Genomic DNA, 13,300 nt, shown 5'->3' with positions numbered 1-13,300 from the left:
TTACATATTGTTCATTTTATGGAATATTAAACAGTAACCTAATCTTTCAATGCTATTTCTAGACCCATCAAGAACAAGGACGTTCTTACAAGGAAGTTTGTGCTCCTGTCGTTGAGCGTTTGAGATTCTTATTCAATGAATTACGTCCTGCAGTTTGCAATGATCTCTCTATAATGTCTAAATTTAAACTTTTGAGTTCCTTGCCCCGATGGCGGAGGGTAGCTCAGAAAATAATTAGAGAAAAAAGGAAAAAAAAAGGTAAGGTGACATTAATGTATTTTCTTTGAAACAATGAAAATCAATCTCATTCCAAGGTTTGCTGCTCTGTATTTGAGACTTGTTAGCTAAAGCATCAAAGCCATTTGCTTTCTGATGCATTTTCATGAAGTTTTCTAAATCAATGGCAACATGTCAGTTCCTAAGCAAGAACAGGCATACAAGAGGTGAGGCAGGCTTTTTTGTGTTCCAGCATATTAAAGATGATCCATCAGTATTAGTCCCTTTGAATTGGTTTTAGTAGAGTCTAACTAGAAGTGGAATCTTATCAAATATTGTGTTTTATTAAAGCAGTGTAGCTTTAGAACTGTTTAACTGGAAATAGTGTGCTGAACAAACCGCAAAGTGCTTTTGAAGTTGTTTTTTAAAGATAAAAGTACGTTGCAGATATTACAGAGCTAATTTAATAATAGTTGGACATACTGTTCACCAAGAGTACATTTCCATTTTATTACAGGCAGGTCTTAAGCATTCTATATGCTTAGGTTAATCATGCAAACGTAAAATTGTGGCACTGTGAAATGTTATCAGATTACATGAAAGAATGTAATTTTTGTTTCTAGTGCCAAAAAAATCTGAATCTGCTGATGTGGAAGAATCCAAAATCGGAAATGAAGAGAGTGATTTAGAAGAATCCTGCGTGGTACCTCATAGTCCTGTACCTATAGATAAAAAGCCCATACCAATCAAATCACCCAAGGTAGCATATCAGATACTGACTCAACCTTGTGAATAAAAATAACAAGAGAAAAAAAAATAAGCTAAAGCATGATTGTTATAACTTCTGACATTTAATATTCTGATACTGGTGTTTAGGGTATATACTTAAGTATGGTGCTAATTCCTAAAACAATTCTATGTACTGCATATTTAGAATATGTAAAGATACCTTCTCTAATTTTTACATAGTCTTAGAAGTTTCCAGATAACGCTTCATTTCAAAATAGAAGATTTTGATGGGTTACTTCCTCTTTTTTTGAGTATTGACTCATTCAAAATTTTATGAAGCGATAGTAAACAAGAGAATGAATTGCAAATAATACTAAGCTTTTTCCTGGCTTTGAAGAAGTTCCTCTACTGTTTTAAATTTGAATATAGTTTTACATGAAGTAACTTATATTTTCAGTAATTTAAAATGAAGTTGTTTAAAATGTTTTAAGATTCTACCTTCCTGTTTTGCAGGATAAGTGGCAGCCACTTCTGAGTACAGTTACAGGTGTCCACAAATACAAATGGCTGAAGCAGAATGTCCAAGGCTTGTATCCACAGTCTGCCCTTCTTAACACTATTGTTGAATTTGCACTTAAAGAAGAGCCGGTGGATGTAGAAAAAATGAGAAAATGTTTATTAAAACAGGTAAAATGTATGAAAATGGGCTTGGATGTGTTAGCAGTTTACATAAATATGACAATTTTTCCTTTTTTTGCAGTTGGAAAGAGCAGAAGTTCGTCTGGAGGGAATAGATACTATTCTGAAATTGGCAGCAAAAAATTTTTTGCTTCCATCTGTGCAGTATGCTATGTTCTGTGGATGGCAGAGGCTTATTCCAGAAGGAGCCAATATAGGGTAAACCTTTTTGTTGCTTTTGCTTTCACAATTCTTCAATAAGAAAAAAGAATACTTATTTTGTTGTTGTTTTTTTTCTATGAAGGGAACCTCTTACTGACTGCTTGAAGGATGTTGATCTAATCCCACCATTTAACAGAATGCTGCTAGAAGTAACTTTTGGGAAGTTGTATGCGTGGGCTATTCAGAATGTCCGGAACATCTTGCTAGATGCCAGTGCAAAATTTAAAGAACTAGGTAAATATCATTTTTTGATGCTGACTGGGGAGAAAACTATTCTAAGTGAATGCTGTTGCAGTTCGGTGTTTTTTTTTTCGAAGTTCTTAATAGTTGGGATCATAAATCAGTTCCTTTGTTTTTTACTGAGGATTACTTTGACTTTCTATCTGTCCGTGTGTCGTTATGTGCTCCCCTCCCCAACCTCAACTCAGTTTTCAGTATTTAAGAGTGTTGCTGGTTTCCCAGCAGGAGGTGATTGATTGCTCATTTGTAATATTTCACCATTAACATCTAAAATTTCAAAGTTTCTTGGAGCTTCATCTTGTAATTTCTTAAAGCAAAGCATGGAATTCAGGTATTTCAAACCATCAATTAAATGATTCCATAACCTATTTTACTGTAGTTCCCAAATGTCAGCTGACTTTGTTATTTGTATTACTTTTGAATTAGGTGTGCAGCCTGTTCCTCTACAAACAATTACTAATGAAAATCCAGCAGGACCAAGTCTTGGAACTATTCCACAAGCGCGTTTTCTGCTGGTCATGCTCAACATGCTGACTCTGCAGCATGGTGCAAATACCTTGAGCCTCCTCCTTAATTCTGGCATGCTAGCGTTGACACAAACAACTCTGCGACTGATAGGTATGAGATCTTCTTGTTTGGGAGAAAACACATGTTTTGTAAATCTCCTGTATTTTTTACCTTTGGTGCACCCAAATTACAGAATTACTTTGTTTCTGAAAGATAGTACTTTATGATGTTTACTTTTACCCCAGTATATAAACTGTATTTATCTGTATCTGTAAGTATGATTGAGAAGGAAGTTAGTGTGATAATAGCCTTTATTCAGTCACAGTTTTCTTCCTAAGCCTTTGCTTTGGCCATCCCTTGGTAGAATTTAGGAATGATAGTATAATTTTGATGGAAACATTACAAATAAATTTAAAATGGAAAATTTAAAATTGAAACATTAGGAAGTGCCTACTCCCTACTCATTCAGTTTCATTTGTTCTACCTATTAAAGCCGTTCCCAATCTGCATATTTAAGCTGGAAGATCCTTTGTTTGTTCTGCTATAAGAAGTTCTGTGCTGTGTTTTGCTGTGATTCAAGTTGCCCTGTTTTTTATTTCTTGATTGCATTTTGTTTTGTGTTTTTTTTTTTTTTTTGATAGTACCAAACATTTGTTCTCCTAACTTGTACTTAACTGGAATGCTCCTAGGAAGTTTTTACAAAAAAAATTCTGTTAGTAGAGCCATTTAGCCACTGGACTTGTCATTATAATATAGCTACCTTATTTTGTTTCTTATTTTGTTTAAAATTAAGTATTTAGAGTCCTATATATTCAAAGCAATTACATCATAGTTTCCTAAAAACTAATCTGACTGCATCACCTGTTAAGTCAGCTTTCCTATTTATTATTGCTTTTATATTACAAACCTTATGTGCCTTAAGGTTTTATATATATATATATATATATATATATATATATATATATGCATATAAACACAGCTGGTTTTAAATTTTTTCATGCTTTTTCCTATTTAGGACCTAGTTCTGATAACATTGAAGAAGATATGATTGCCTCTTCCCATGGAGCTTCTGCCACAGTCCTGGAAGAATCAAGAAAGGAGACTACACCTGTTCAACTCCCTGTTTCTGGACCAGAGCTGGCAGCCATGATGAAAATTGGTACCAGAGTGGTGAGAGGGGTAGACTGGAAATGGGGTGATCAGGTACAATTTCCTTCATACAGATTTGGCTGTGTTAAAATCTAAAGTCTGTTCAGTGGAATGTCTGTGAATTTAATGTTCAAACTTTAAAGGTCACTTTACATTTCAAAGACTTGGAGGATTGACAGAAAATATATTATTTGTTTAACTTCATTTTCAGAGATGAAATGTCTTTTTAGTAAGACTGTTCTGATTAATGATTTAAGAGGAAATTGAATCACTTCTATACTACAGTAGTATCGTACACTTATGACTAGATGTGTGTGGCACCTACGTAGTACATAGTAAAACAGATCTAAACATGAGTGTTGCTGTGGTTTACTGGGGTCATTTCTTTTGAAGACTGTGAAATGCTTTTCAGCTTTATGCTGGATTTTGAAACATTATTGAATGTTTACGGCCTAACTATTAGTTTAGTAGCAAAAAAGAGTAATTGCATTATTATTTTATGAATTTTGAGTATGAATTAGTGTTGTTGATTGTATAACTTTGAGTCCCTCTCTTTTGTCAGGATGGACCCACTCCAGGTTTGGGTCGTGTGATTGGAGAACTGGGAGAAGATGGCTGGATCAGAGTACAGTGGGACACCGGAAGTACAAATTCTTACAGAATGGGGAAGGAGGGGAAATATGATCTCAAACTAGCTGAGCCACCGCCGGCAACGCAGCCCACAACAGAGGATTCAGACACTGAAGATGATTCTGGTAAAAAAGCTATTTTTCTATAAAAGTAGAGGCGGGATTTTAATTGAATTCCACAATTGATATCTTCTAATATCGAAAAGCTTCTTTCATAGGAAATTAGTGCTTCACCAAAGAAGATTATTTAATAGGTGTATATTTCTGACCAGAATGTTTCTTAAGATAGCTCTACTCTGATAAAGGAGGGTAGAGAGCATGGTGTCACATTTGTTGCATATTTGTGGGCTAAAGAAAACGGTATTATCCAACTGAAATAGTTTCAGTTACAGATACCAGGAGATATACATTTTAGCATATATTAATGTCATTCTGCAGTGTTTTTTATATGGCCTAATTATACTTCTAGACACACTGCTTCCCTGGTTCTTGGCACTGCATTTGGAATTCCTTTTAAGTTGTGTACTGCTAGAGAATAACTTGAAAATCTCTGCACAAAATGTCTGGTTTATATTTTGCTCTTGCAGCTGGAGGTAAGGAATCTTCTTAATGTCAGATCATTTTAGAGGAAATATTTATAACAAATTTCTCAGTTTCTTTCAAAAGTCTTTGTGAAATAGTTTAACTCGATATCAATACATTCCTTTGCCTTCTCTGTCTCTCTTCAGAAGGAGAACAAGTTGAAAGGAATCTCCACCCTACTTCCATGATGCTGACAAGTACTGTGAACCTGTTACAGACACTTTGTCTCTCTGCTGGTGTCCATGCTGAAGTCATGCAAAGTGATGCTACTAGGACTCTCTGTGGTCTACTCCGTATGCTTGTGGAAAGTGGAACAATAGATAAATCAGGTACATTATGTAGAAACAGTCTGATTCAACTATGTGTTTCTGTTTTGTGCTTTGTTGTGTTGTAATTTTGTAAATCTTTTGTTACTAGTTTTTAATCCTTTAAGGCCAAAGGATAGAAAAGGCATTTTCAGAGCTTTTAAAATCTTAATTGTTAGCAAAGGCAACATATAAATGGTCTTGAGCATTCTTATGACATAATTGTAAAAGCAGGAGAAACACACAAGATGTGGAGCATCAGAATGTGTATGGTTAGCTTGGCCGATGAATTTCTTAACAGGGTTGTTTTTTTTCTGTCTGGGGACAGCAATATGACTGGAAATGTCCTATTCATTTCCATAGCTTCATTGTTAATTTCTAAAGTAGTGCTGTTGGCTACTTGGAAATGAGGAAACTGTATGAGGATGAGAATTGCTTTAAAGGCATTTTTAATAAAATTAATTGCAGGCTCTAAACCTCAGTGTTCTGATTTGTCCAAAAATTCCCCATGTAGAATATAGAGAATTATGTAGCTGGCGGAAAAGTCAACTGTTATATGTATATATCTTTTTGTTTTTAGCTTCCTTGCCAAATAAATTAGTTTATAAAGAGCAGCATAGGAGTTGGTGCACGTTGGGATTCATTCGAAGTATAGCACTCATGCCTCAGATGTGCAGCACTCTTAGTACATCTCAGTGGATAACTTTGCTAATGAAAATTGTTGAGGGGCATGAATCTTTCACTGCTGCTTCACTACAGAGACAGGTAATGTGTGTATTTCCAAATTACTTTGATAGGCTATTAATTTAGTACACTTTAGCTGTCTTTAAAAGTAGAAAAAAAAAGTGTATCTTAAAAACAATTAATTGGGAAAAAGATAACACCTTGTCTTGTATTTAGAATTCATTGTTTTAAAAACATATCTGTTAAGTTTCTGAGCCTTCAGGGCATTACAGGCTCCATGGTTCTGTTGAAAGCCTGAAAGTTTTGTACAGATGAGAGGTCAAAACAGTGTTCCAAAAATGTATTCCAGAAACTCCCGTATAATGTTTCCTAGAAGTTGCATAAAGAATAACAAAAAGATGATTGGGAAAAATGTGCAATTTCATTTTACAGTTAACAAATTGTGTGTTATTTACTGCCCTTCCTTCCATAACAAGCTGTTATTATTTTTTAGTTACAGTCTCTCTTAAGAAGCTGCATCTTTTCATCTGATTTTGGTATTGTTTTTCCCTTGTCCCTTTTCCCCTTTTGTCTTCTCTCTCTCTTTTTTTTTTTCTGTTTTCTGTTTTTTGTTTTTTTTTTCTTCTTCACTTTCCTTAGCATCTTTTTCATGAGATTCAAAAGCAACCTTATTATGGAATAATTCTTCAGAGTTTTAAGGCTTGGAGATCAAAAGGTCTTAGTCTTTTCCTTGATAAGACATTTTTTAAAGCCTTGTATCATAAAGGCCTGTAAATTTCTTGTGATCCTCCATCAAATTCTTGCCAGTATTTTTACTGTGATGACACTTCTGTCATCATCTAGGCCTTAGTGCATTAGAGTTACCTGTGCTGTTCAGGGAATACTGAAGAGCAATGAGCATTCCCGATGTACCAGCATCTAACAGAGTAACAAGAAAATAATGAGATGTTGAAGTTTAGAAAGACATGTTATTGACAGGTTTAGAAGAAGAGGGGTGTCTGTATTGGTCTTACGTATAGAAGGTGAGGAAGCTCAAAATGTGGAATACTTCTGTTCAGAACATGCAAACCCATCTGCTCTTTGATACTACAGCACTGCACCTTCTCATGTTCCTTGTCAGTCCTGCACTAAGCGTCTAGTTTTAAAGATGCCAGCCAGTTCCTTCTGTACATGTCAGAGGCCCTACTTTCACAGTAACTACTCTTGGGTATCATTGCGGTTGCTTTTTTGCCACCTTCTATTAGTCAGCTTTATGTCTCATAATTTTTAACTATCATACCTTTGTTGCAGAACACTTGGAAACTTTCAATCTGAAATACATCTTAGTACTAAGATCTGAGTCTGGAATCTGAACAAACCTTTCCATTCTGTACTACTATCTTTCCTATGTGTTTTAGTAATTTACATTCTTTCCAACTGTGTGTTTGTCTAATGTCCTGAGTATTGAAGAGGTTGGATTCACTAATATAATGTGCCAATAAAATTGTTACTGACTTGGAACTGGCGCAACTTCTTTTAGAATATTTCTCAGCAACCTGAATATCAGTAGCTCATAATTTCTACAGCTGGAAAGAAGTCAGCATTATAGAAATAATTGCGAAGGAAAGTTTCTTCTGTACTTAACATGTTTGCAAGTTTTTTTAATATTTGGTGACTTAGAATGGAAAAACACTGATTTTTGTTCTCTTTTTAGATACTTGCTGTACATTTACTGAAAGCAGTACTTCCATCCTGGGATAAAAATGAAAGGTCAAGAGACATGAAATTTCTTGTGGAAAAACTGTTTGGGTTTTTAGGCAGCCTGCTTAGTACTTGTTCTTCAGATATCCCACTACTCAGAGGTAGAAAAATTTTCCATTAGTGTCTTATTTTCATGTATTAAAAAAAAGTGTGCATTAAATTCATAACTGCTGTGCAATTGTTTTGTCTTTCCAGAATCTACTCTGAGAAGGAGAAAGGCCAGACCTCAAGCATCTCTAACTGCCACTCACAGTAGTACTTTAGCAGAAGAGATAGTGGCACTGCTGAGGACGCTCCATTCACTCGGCCAATGGAATGGACTCATAAACAAGTACATCAACTCTCAGCTAACCTCCATCACCCACATCTTTGCAGGAAAACAGTCAGAAGGGGTAGTTTCCACGTTTTAAAATAGCTCATTTTTTAGCATTATTTATTTTTAAATTATAAATATTAAATGTTTGTAAACAATATTAAACTTAATTTTAAAACCATTTTTCTATTTGTGTATATATATAAGTATTTATGTGTTGTAATTTTTAAATTGAAGCATGTGTGATTAACTTTGTATTTTAAAGCAGGTAGAAGTATTATGTTTTCTCCCTACAGTTAATTTTATTGTTCTTTGTTAGGCTCTGTTGGATGACTACTTCCCTGACACTGAGAATCCAGAGGTGGGAGGCCTAATGGCAGTGCTAGCGGTGATTGGTGGCATAGACAGTCGCTTGAGACTGGGTGGACAAGTAGTTCATGATGAATTTGGAGAAGGCACAGTGACACGCATCACCCCAAAAGGGAAAATCACTGTACAGTTCTATGATATGCGAACATGTAGAGTGTGCCCTTTGAATCAACTGAAGCCAGTAAGTTCATTTTATAGAGACTTTAATACAGGGAGGAGCATGGTTTAAGACTCTGATATGAAGCAAAGAAAATATTTGTTGTTCATTCAGTAAATACATCGACATTCAATATGTACAATGCTCTGAATGAAAATCTAAGATGGTACTCATGTGAACCTCTGTAGGGCTGTTAAAGCCTGTCCTCATTTGTTGAGGAGATGTGAGGAAAAGGGATTTTTGCTGAAGTCGTTTGACTTGAGGTAGAATCCCAAGTCATGACAATATGATTTATAGCTGTTCTATGAGAGGAGCATATTGATTTGTAATTAACTGAAGAAGAGAAAAAGTAGCATTTGTCAGTTAATAAACATTGAAACTTTGAATAATTTTGTAAAATTTTACAAAAACGCTTATCTATACTTCTTTGGTTTTGTCTGGTTCTTCCCTCACTGTCCAGCTTCCAGTTGTGGCCTTTAATGTGAACAACTTGCCTTTCACTGAACCTATGCTATCCATTTGGGCTCAACTAGTAAACCTGGCTGGAAGTAAAGTAGAAAAACAAAGAATGAAGTCTCCCAGTCAGGGTCTTTCAGGTACAGTAATTTTTTTTGTTTGTTTGTTTCTTGTTTTGTTTTTAAATAAATGGATATGCTTTTGGAAAGATACTGCTAACAGCAAATGTACCTAAGGAAAAAGGTTTTCTGGAACCTTGGCGTTTTCCTTAGTCAATATTGAATAATAGCATTCATGAGACAAGCTTAGCTAAGAGATGAATTACTCTGCACTGTAGGTGAAATACTATTTTACTTTGCTGACAAAATTTAAATAAGTTTTGGGGCTGGACTTCTTGTACTGAATTATTTAAAATCTGGGTCCATCTTTACTGTGCATCAGCTCTGTGATTGTTCACGACATGAAAAGTAGGAAAGCAGTGTTTTTAGTATCATGGGTCATAGAATGTGTGCAGACTTTTTATCCAGGTGCTTTTCAAACTACCTTATATCATCAGTATTTCAGAAGCTTTCACATAGTGATTTAAGGTGTAAACTGATCTTTGGGCTGAGGTTGTATGAATGATAGCCTTTCTTCTCTAATACCAGAGATTCCTAGTGCTAACAGCTGGTTTATATTTCTGACAGGTCAAGTGGATTTGGATCTGCTGCGGTGCCAACAATTAAAGCTGTACATACTGAAAGCAGGCCGAGCTCTGCTTTCTCATCAGGATACACTAAGGCAGATCTTATCTCAGCCAGCTGTTCAAGAATCTGTATTAAACCCTGCAGGTATTTTGAAATGCAACCTGGGTGTACTGCTGTTTGTTTAGGTGGTAGATAGAGTATGTGCTAACGGCAGTCGAAGGGTAGAAATTAAGTTTGCCCTCTAAAGACTAAAAATTAAAAATTCAGAATCAGTAATGTTTTAACCTTAGATACTAAAAGCATTTTGACTTTTTAACTTAGGTTTGGAAGTCTAAATGGATCAAGTGTTTGAAGCTTGAAATATTGGAGTTAGCTAAATTTGTAAGTCTTCCATAGTTAATAAGCTTTGTAATTAATTTAAAAAATCTTACTTTTTTTTTTTTGTAGCGGAGTCTTTTTCTTCGTCAAAGCTTAAAGTACGAGTTCTCAATTGGCTTTTCCTTTTATTCCAAATGTTTTGCAGTTTCCAGTGAAACGAATACCAGGTTACAGAGTCTTAAGCATAATCTTAAAAAGTTTTAAAAATTGTAGTTTTAATAATTTGAATTCATACTGTCTGTACATTCACTCTACATATAAAAATAAATAAAATAGCTCTGTTGCCTTTCAGGATAGCTATTGATACCCTTATAGTTCATATTAATCATTTAGGCATTTGCAAAACATGTAATGTCTTTAAATATATTCAGTTTATTTGTATCTTTCTAGGGGTGTTAAATTTTAAGTCAACAGAATGATCAGATTTTTTCCAGGAATGGAACTTTTTTTCTTAACCAGAACAGCATAAGTACATGAGGACTATTAACTGTTGTCCTGGGTTCAGCAGTAGCAGTCATTTTTCTCCTTGGTAGCTGGTGTAGTGCAGTGTTTTGACTTTCAGCTCGGGAACAGAGCTGATAACAAGGATGTTTTGGTTTGGCCAAGGACTTTGTGAGCCTCATGCTCTGCCAGGGGGGAGGGGAAGCCAGGAGGAAGCAGAGACAGGACACCTGACCCAAACTGACCAAAGAGCTATTCCATACCACAGCACGTCATGCCCAGGATGTAACTGGGAGTTACCCGGAAGGGCTGGGAGACTGCAGGGTTGGAGGAGGTATCGGTCGGAGCTTGGTCGGGCTTGGGGGCCGAGTTATCGGTCAGCTGGTGCTGAGGTGTTGTATTCTCTTCCCTTGTTATTTCCTTTATCATTATTATCATTGGTGGTAGCAGTAGTGATTTGTGTTATACCTTAGTTACTAAACTGTTCTTATCTCAACCTGTGGGAGTTGCATTCTTTTCAATTCTCCTCTCCATCCCTCCGAGAGCAGGGGGAGGGCAAGAAAGGGGGGGGAAGTGAGCAAACGAATTACCTGACTGGGTTTAAACCACGACAACTGTTCTGTTACTGTTTCAAATATGAGAACTTCTTTTTGTTGGAGTTGGGTGAAGAATGAGAACACTTCCCTGAGATAGCCATGGTAGAGAGTGTAGCTGGAGTAAAGCCAGAGTACAGATCTAGGCAACATGAATATTTATGCCATAAAGAACACAAAATCAAATATAAAGTTGCAGAATCATGAGCCAGTTGATTAAAAAAAGACATATTCTTTTGAAGGGACAGTGAATACCTACAGGGAGCTCTTCCCTAAGAGGTGCATTGGAAGGGGAAATTACTCAGTCTAGAAAGTATGCACCATGATTTGGGGGTCAGTGAAATTGTTGGTTGTCTGTATAAAGGGGTTTATCCTGGAAGGACCTCTTTGTAATAGTCTTATTGTAAAAGGTGAACTCAGAAGATATTTGCACAAATTCACTGTTCACTGAGCAGTGTCTGCTAGATATGTTCTAGATGTATTTTAGTAAAAATATTGTTTATCTACAAATTGCTTGTTTGCTTCTTTTTATGTAGATAATGGCACGCATGATTTGATCTTAAACTTGAGATTGCTGTGGTGAAGAAATGTGAGATAGACAACAATATCTTTTATCAACCAGTAGGCCCCAGGACAAATCTTGCAATTGACTTGCATGGTTTTGGTTAAAATAATGTTTCTGTTTTTTTCAAGAGGATGGAGCAGTTGCCTCTCCTGACATTGGAGATATGTCTCCCGAAGGACCACAGCCTCCAATGATTCTTCTACAGCAACTTTTGACAGCTGCTACGCAACCATCACCTGTGAAAGCAATATTTGACAAACAAGAGCTTGAGGTAGAGTCTGTTTTCTGCCAAGTAATCTAATAAATAAATCTTCCTAATTCATATTACAACTGAAACTTGTTAAGCTATAGGTTTAAAAAAAATGTCACTGAACCCCTCTTGGCAAATAACCTCTAATTTCAGACGCTCACGTGCACAAAAACATACTAAATACACTTTTTTTCAACTTGGACTGATTTATTTGTTCTCATTTAGGCTGCTGCTTTGGCAGTATGCCAGTATCTGGCTGTAGAGTCTACACATCCTTCAACTCCAGTGCTTGAAGACTGCAGCTCTAGTGAAGCTACAACACCCATCACAGTGCAGCATATCCGACCCACAAAAACGAAGAAACGCAAGCAGTCTCCAATTCCACCTCTCCCCATTGTAGTTCAACTTATGGAAATGGGATTTCCTAGGAAAAACATAGAATTTGCACTAAAATCTCTGTCTGGAACCTCTGGAAGTGCTTCTGGATTACCAGGTATTTAATTAATGATACTAGAAGGCAAGTTGTGAGCAGATAAAATGCTACTTATAAGGGTGCAATTATTGCTTCTCTTTTTGGATACTATTGTAAGAATGTTAGAGAATCCCTGAAAGACAGAATGAGTTTGTATTTTTCTGTATTAGGAGTGGAAGCCTTGGTTGGCTGGTTGTTGGATCACCCTGATGTTCAAATTACGGATCTCTCTGATGCTGATACTATCTCTGATGAATATTCAGATGAGGAGATAGTAGAGGAGGTGGAAGAAGCTGAAGCTGCTTGCCCTGTGGTAAGTATCAACTTAGTAAAACTTAAGACTTAACTTGGTTAAGAGTACAAGGATGTTTTGCTGTCGCAAGCTTTCAAGACTGTAACAAGGACGACATTTGCCATATGCTTCTAAGGCATATCATAAAAGAAGTCAAGGTATCTATAAATATGTATATAAGAGTAGCACAATGGAAGACTGAAATCCAGATAGTTATTTCAGTAATGGTAGCTTTTAGTATCGATGATAGTTGGTCTTTGTTTCATCTTACATAGTCAATGCTATAGTGTAATATTTGTAAAAGACTTTTCATTTTTATTTTTATTTTTTCATATCCCCCCTCCACCTTCCTTTGGCTTGAAAAGCAAATGTGTATTAGCTGCAAGGAATGACTGAGCAATTAGTGAATAAATGGAAAGAAGAAAAAAAAGTCAGTGAAATAACTTACCTTTTTCTAAAAACTATTCTCATGTATTGTTGATAAAAAGACCTTTACAATGTCTGTTGAATGTGATGGCTTTAATTTATATTGGTCTTCTATTGTTGACTTTCAGGAAGTATTTCAGTAAGGTTTTGCCAATAAAATGAAATGGGTTCTGTATTTCTGTTTATTTTTTTAAGGAGGTTTAAGGAGATGTTGAATTTTC

General features: G+C 35.8%; 1 protein-coding gene across 8 annotated transcripts in view; it reads left to right on the top strand.

Moving 5' to 3' along the window:
* Window positions 1-13,300, top strand: part of HERC2 (HECT and RLD domain containing E3 ubiquitin protein ligase 2) — a 107,298-nt gene that overhangs the window by 48,838 nt on the left and 45,160 nt on the right. For 5 of the 8 annotated variants that reach the window (XM_057404476.1, XM_057404474.1, XM_057404479.1 and 2 more), the window contains 18 exons: window positions 63-258; window positions 840-976; window positions 1,459-1,632; window positions 1,706-1,842; window positions 1,928-2,079; window positions 2,512-2,703; window positions 3,608-3,795; window positions 4,304-4,496; window positions 5,099-5,281; window positions 5,838-6,022; window positions 7,635-7,782; window positions 7,877-8,073; window positions 8,314-8,544; window positions 8,981-9,116; window positions 9,663-9,806; window positions 11,768-11,931; window positions 12,115-12,382; window positions 12,532-12,674. In XM_057404476.1, coding sequence (XP_057260459.1) covers window positions 63-258; window positions 840-976; window positions 1,459-1,632; window positions 1,706-1,842; window positions 1,928-2,079; window positions 2,512-2,703; window positions 3,608-3,795; window positions 4,304-4,496; window positions 5,099-5,281; window positions 5,838-6,022; window positions 7,635-7,782; window positions 7,877-8,073; window positions 8,314-8,544; window positions 8,981-9,116; window positions 9,663-9,806; window positions 11,768-11,931; window positions 12,115-12,382; window positions 12,532-12,674 — 3,168 coding nt within the window. The remainder of the gene's footprint in view (window positions 1-62; window positions 259-839; window positions 977-1,458; window positions 1,633-1,705; window positions 1,843-1,927; window positions 2,080-2,511; window positions 2,704-3,607; window positions 3,796-4,303; window positions 4,497-5,098; window positions 5,282-5,837; window positions 6,023-7,634; window positions 7,783-7,876; window positions 8,074-8,313; window positions 8,545-8,980; window positions 9,117-9,662; window positions 9,807-11,767; window positions 11,932-12,114; window positions 12,383-12,531; window positions 12,675-13,300) is intronic. The other 3 variants (XM_057404478.1, XM_057404475.1, XM_057404480.1) reach the window with 2 other exon arrangements.

This window comes from Pezoporus wallicus, unplaced genomic scaffold (assembly GCF_028554395.1).
Source record: "Pezoporus wallicus isolate ANWC-B61680 ecotype Strahan unplaced genomic scaffold, APGP_CSIRO_Pwel_v1 contig_5787, whole genome shotgun sequence".
Taxonomy (NCBI): domain Eukaryota; kingdom Metazoa; phylum Chordata; class Aves; order Psittaciformes; family Psittacidae; genus Pezoporus; species Pezoporus wallicus.
The sequence above is the reverse complement of the archived record's forward strand: the minus strand, read 5'-3'. Positions and strand labels throughout refer to the sequence as shown.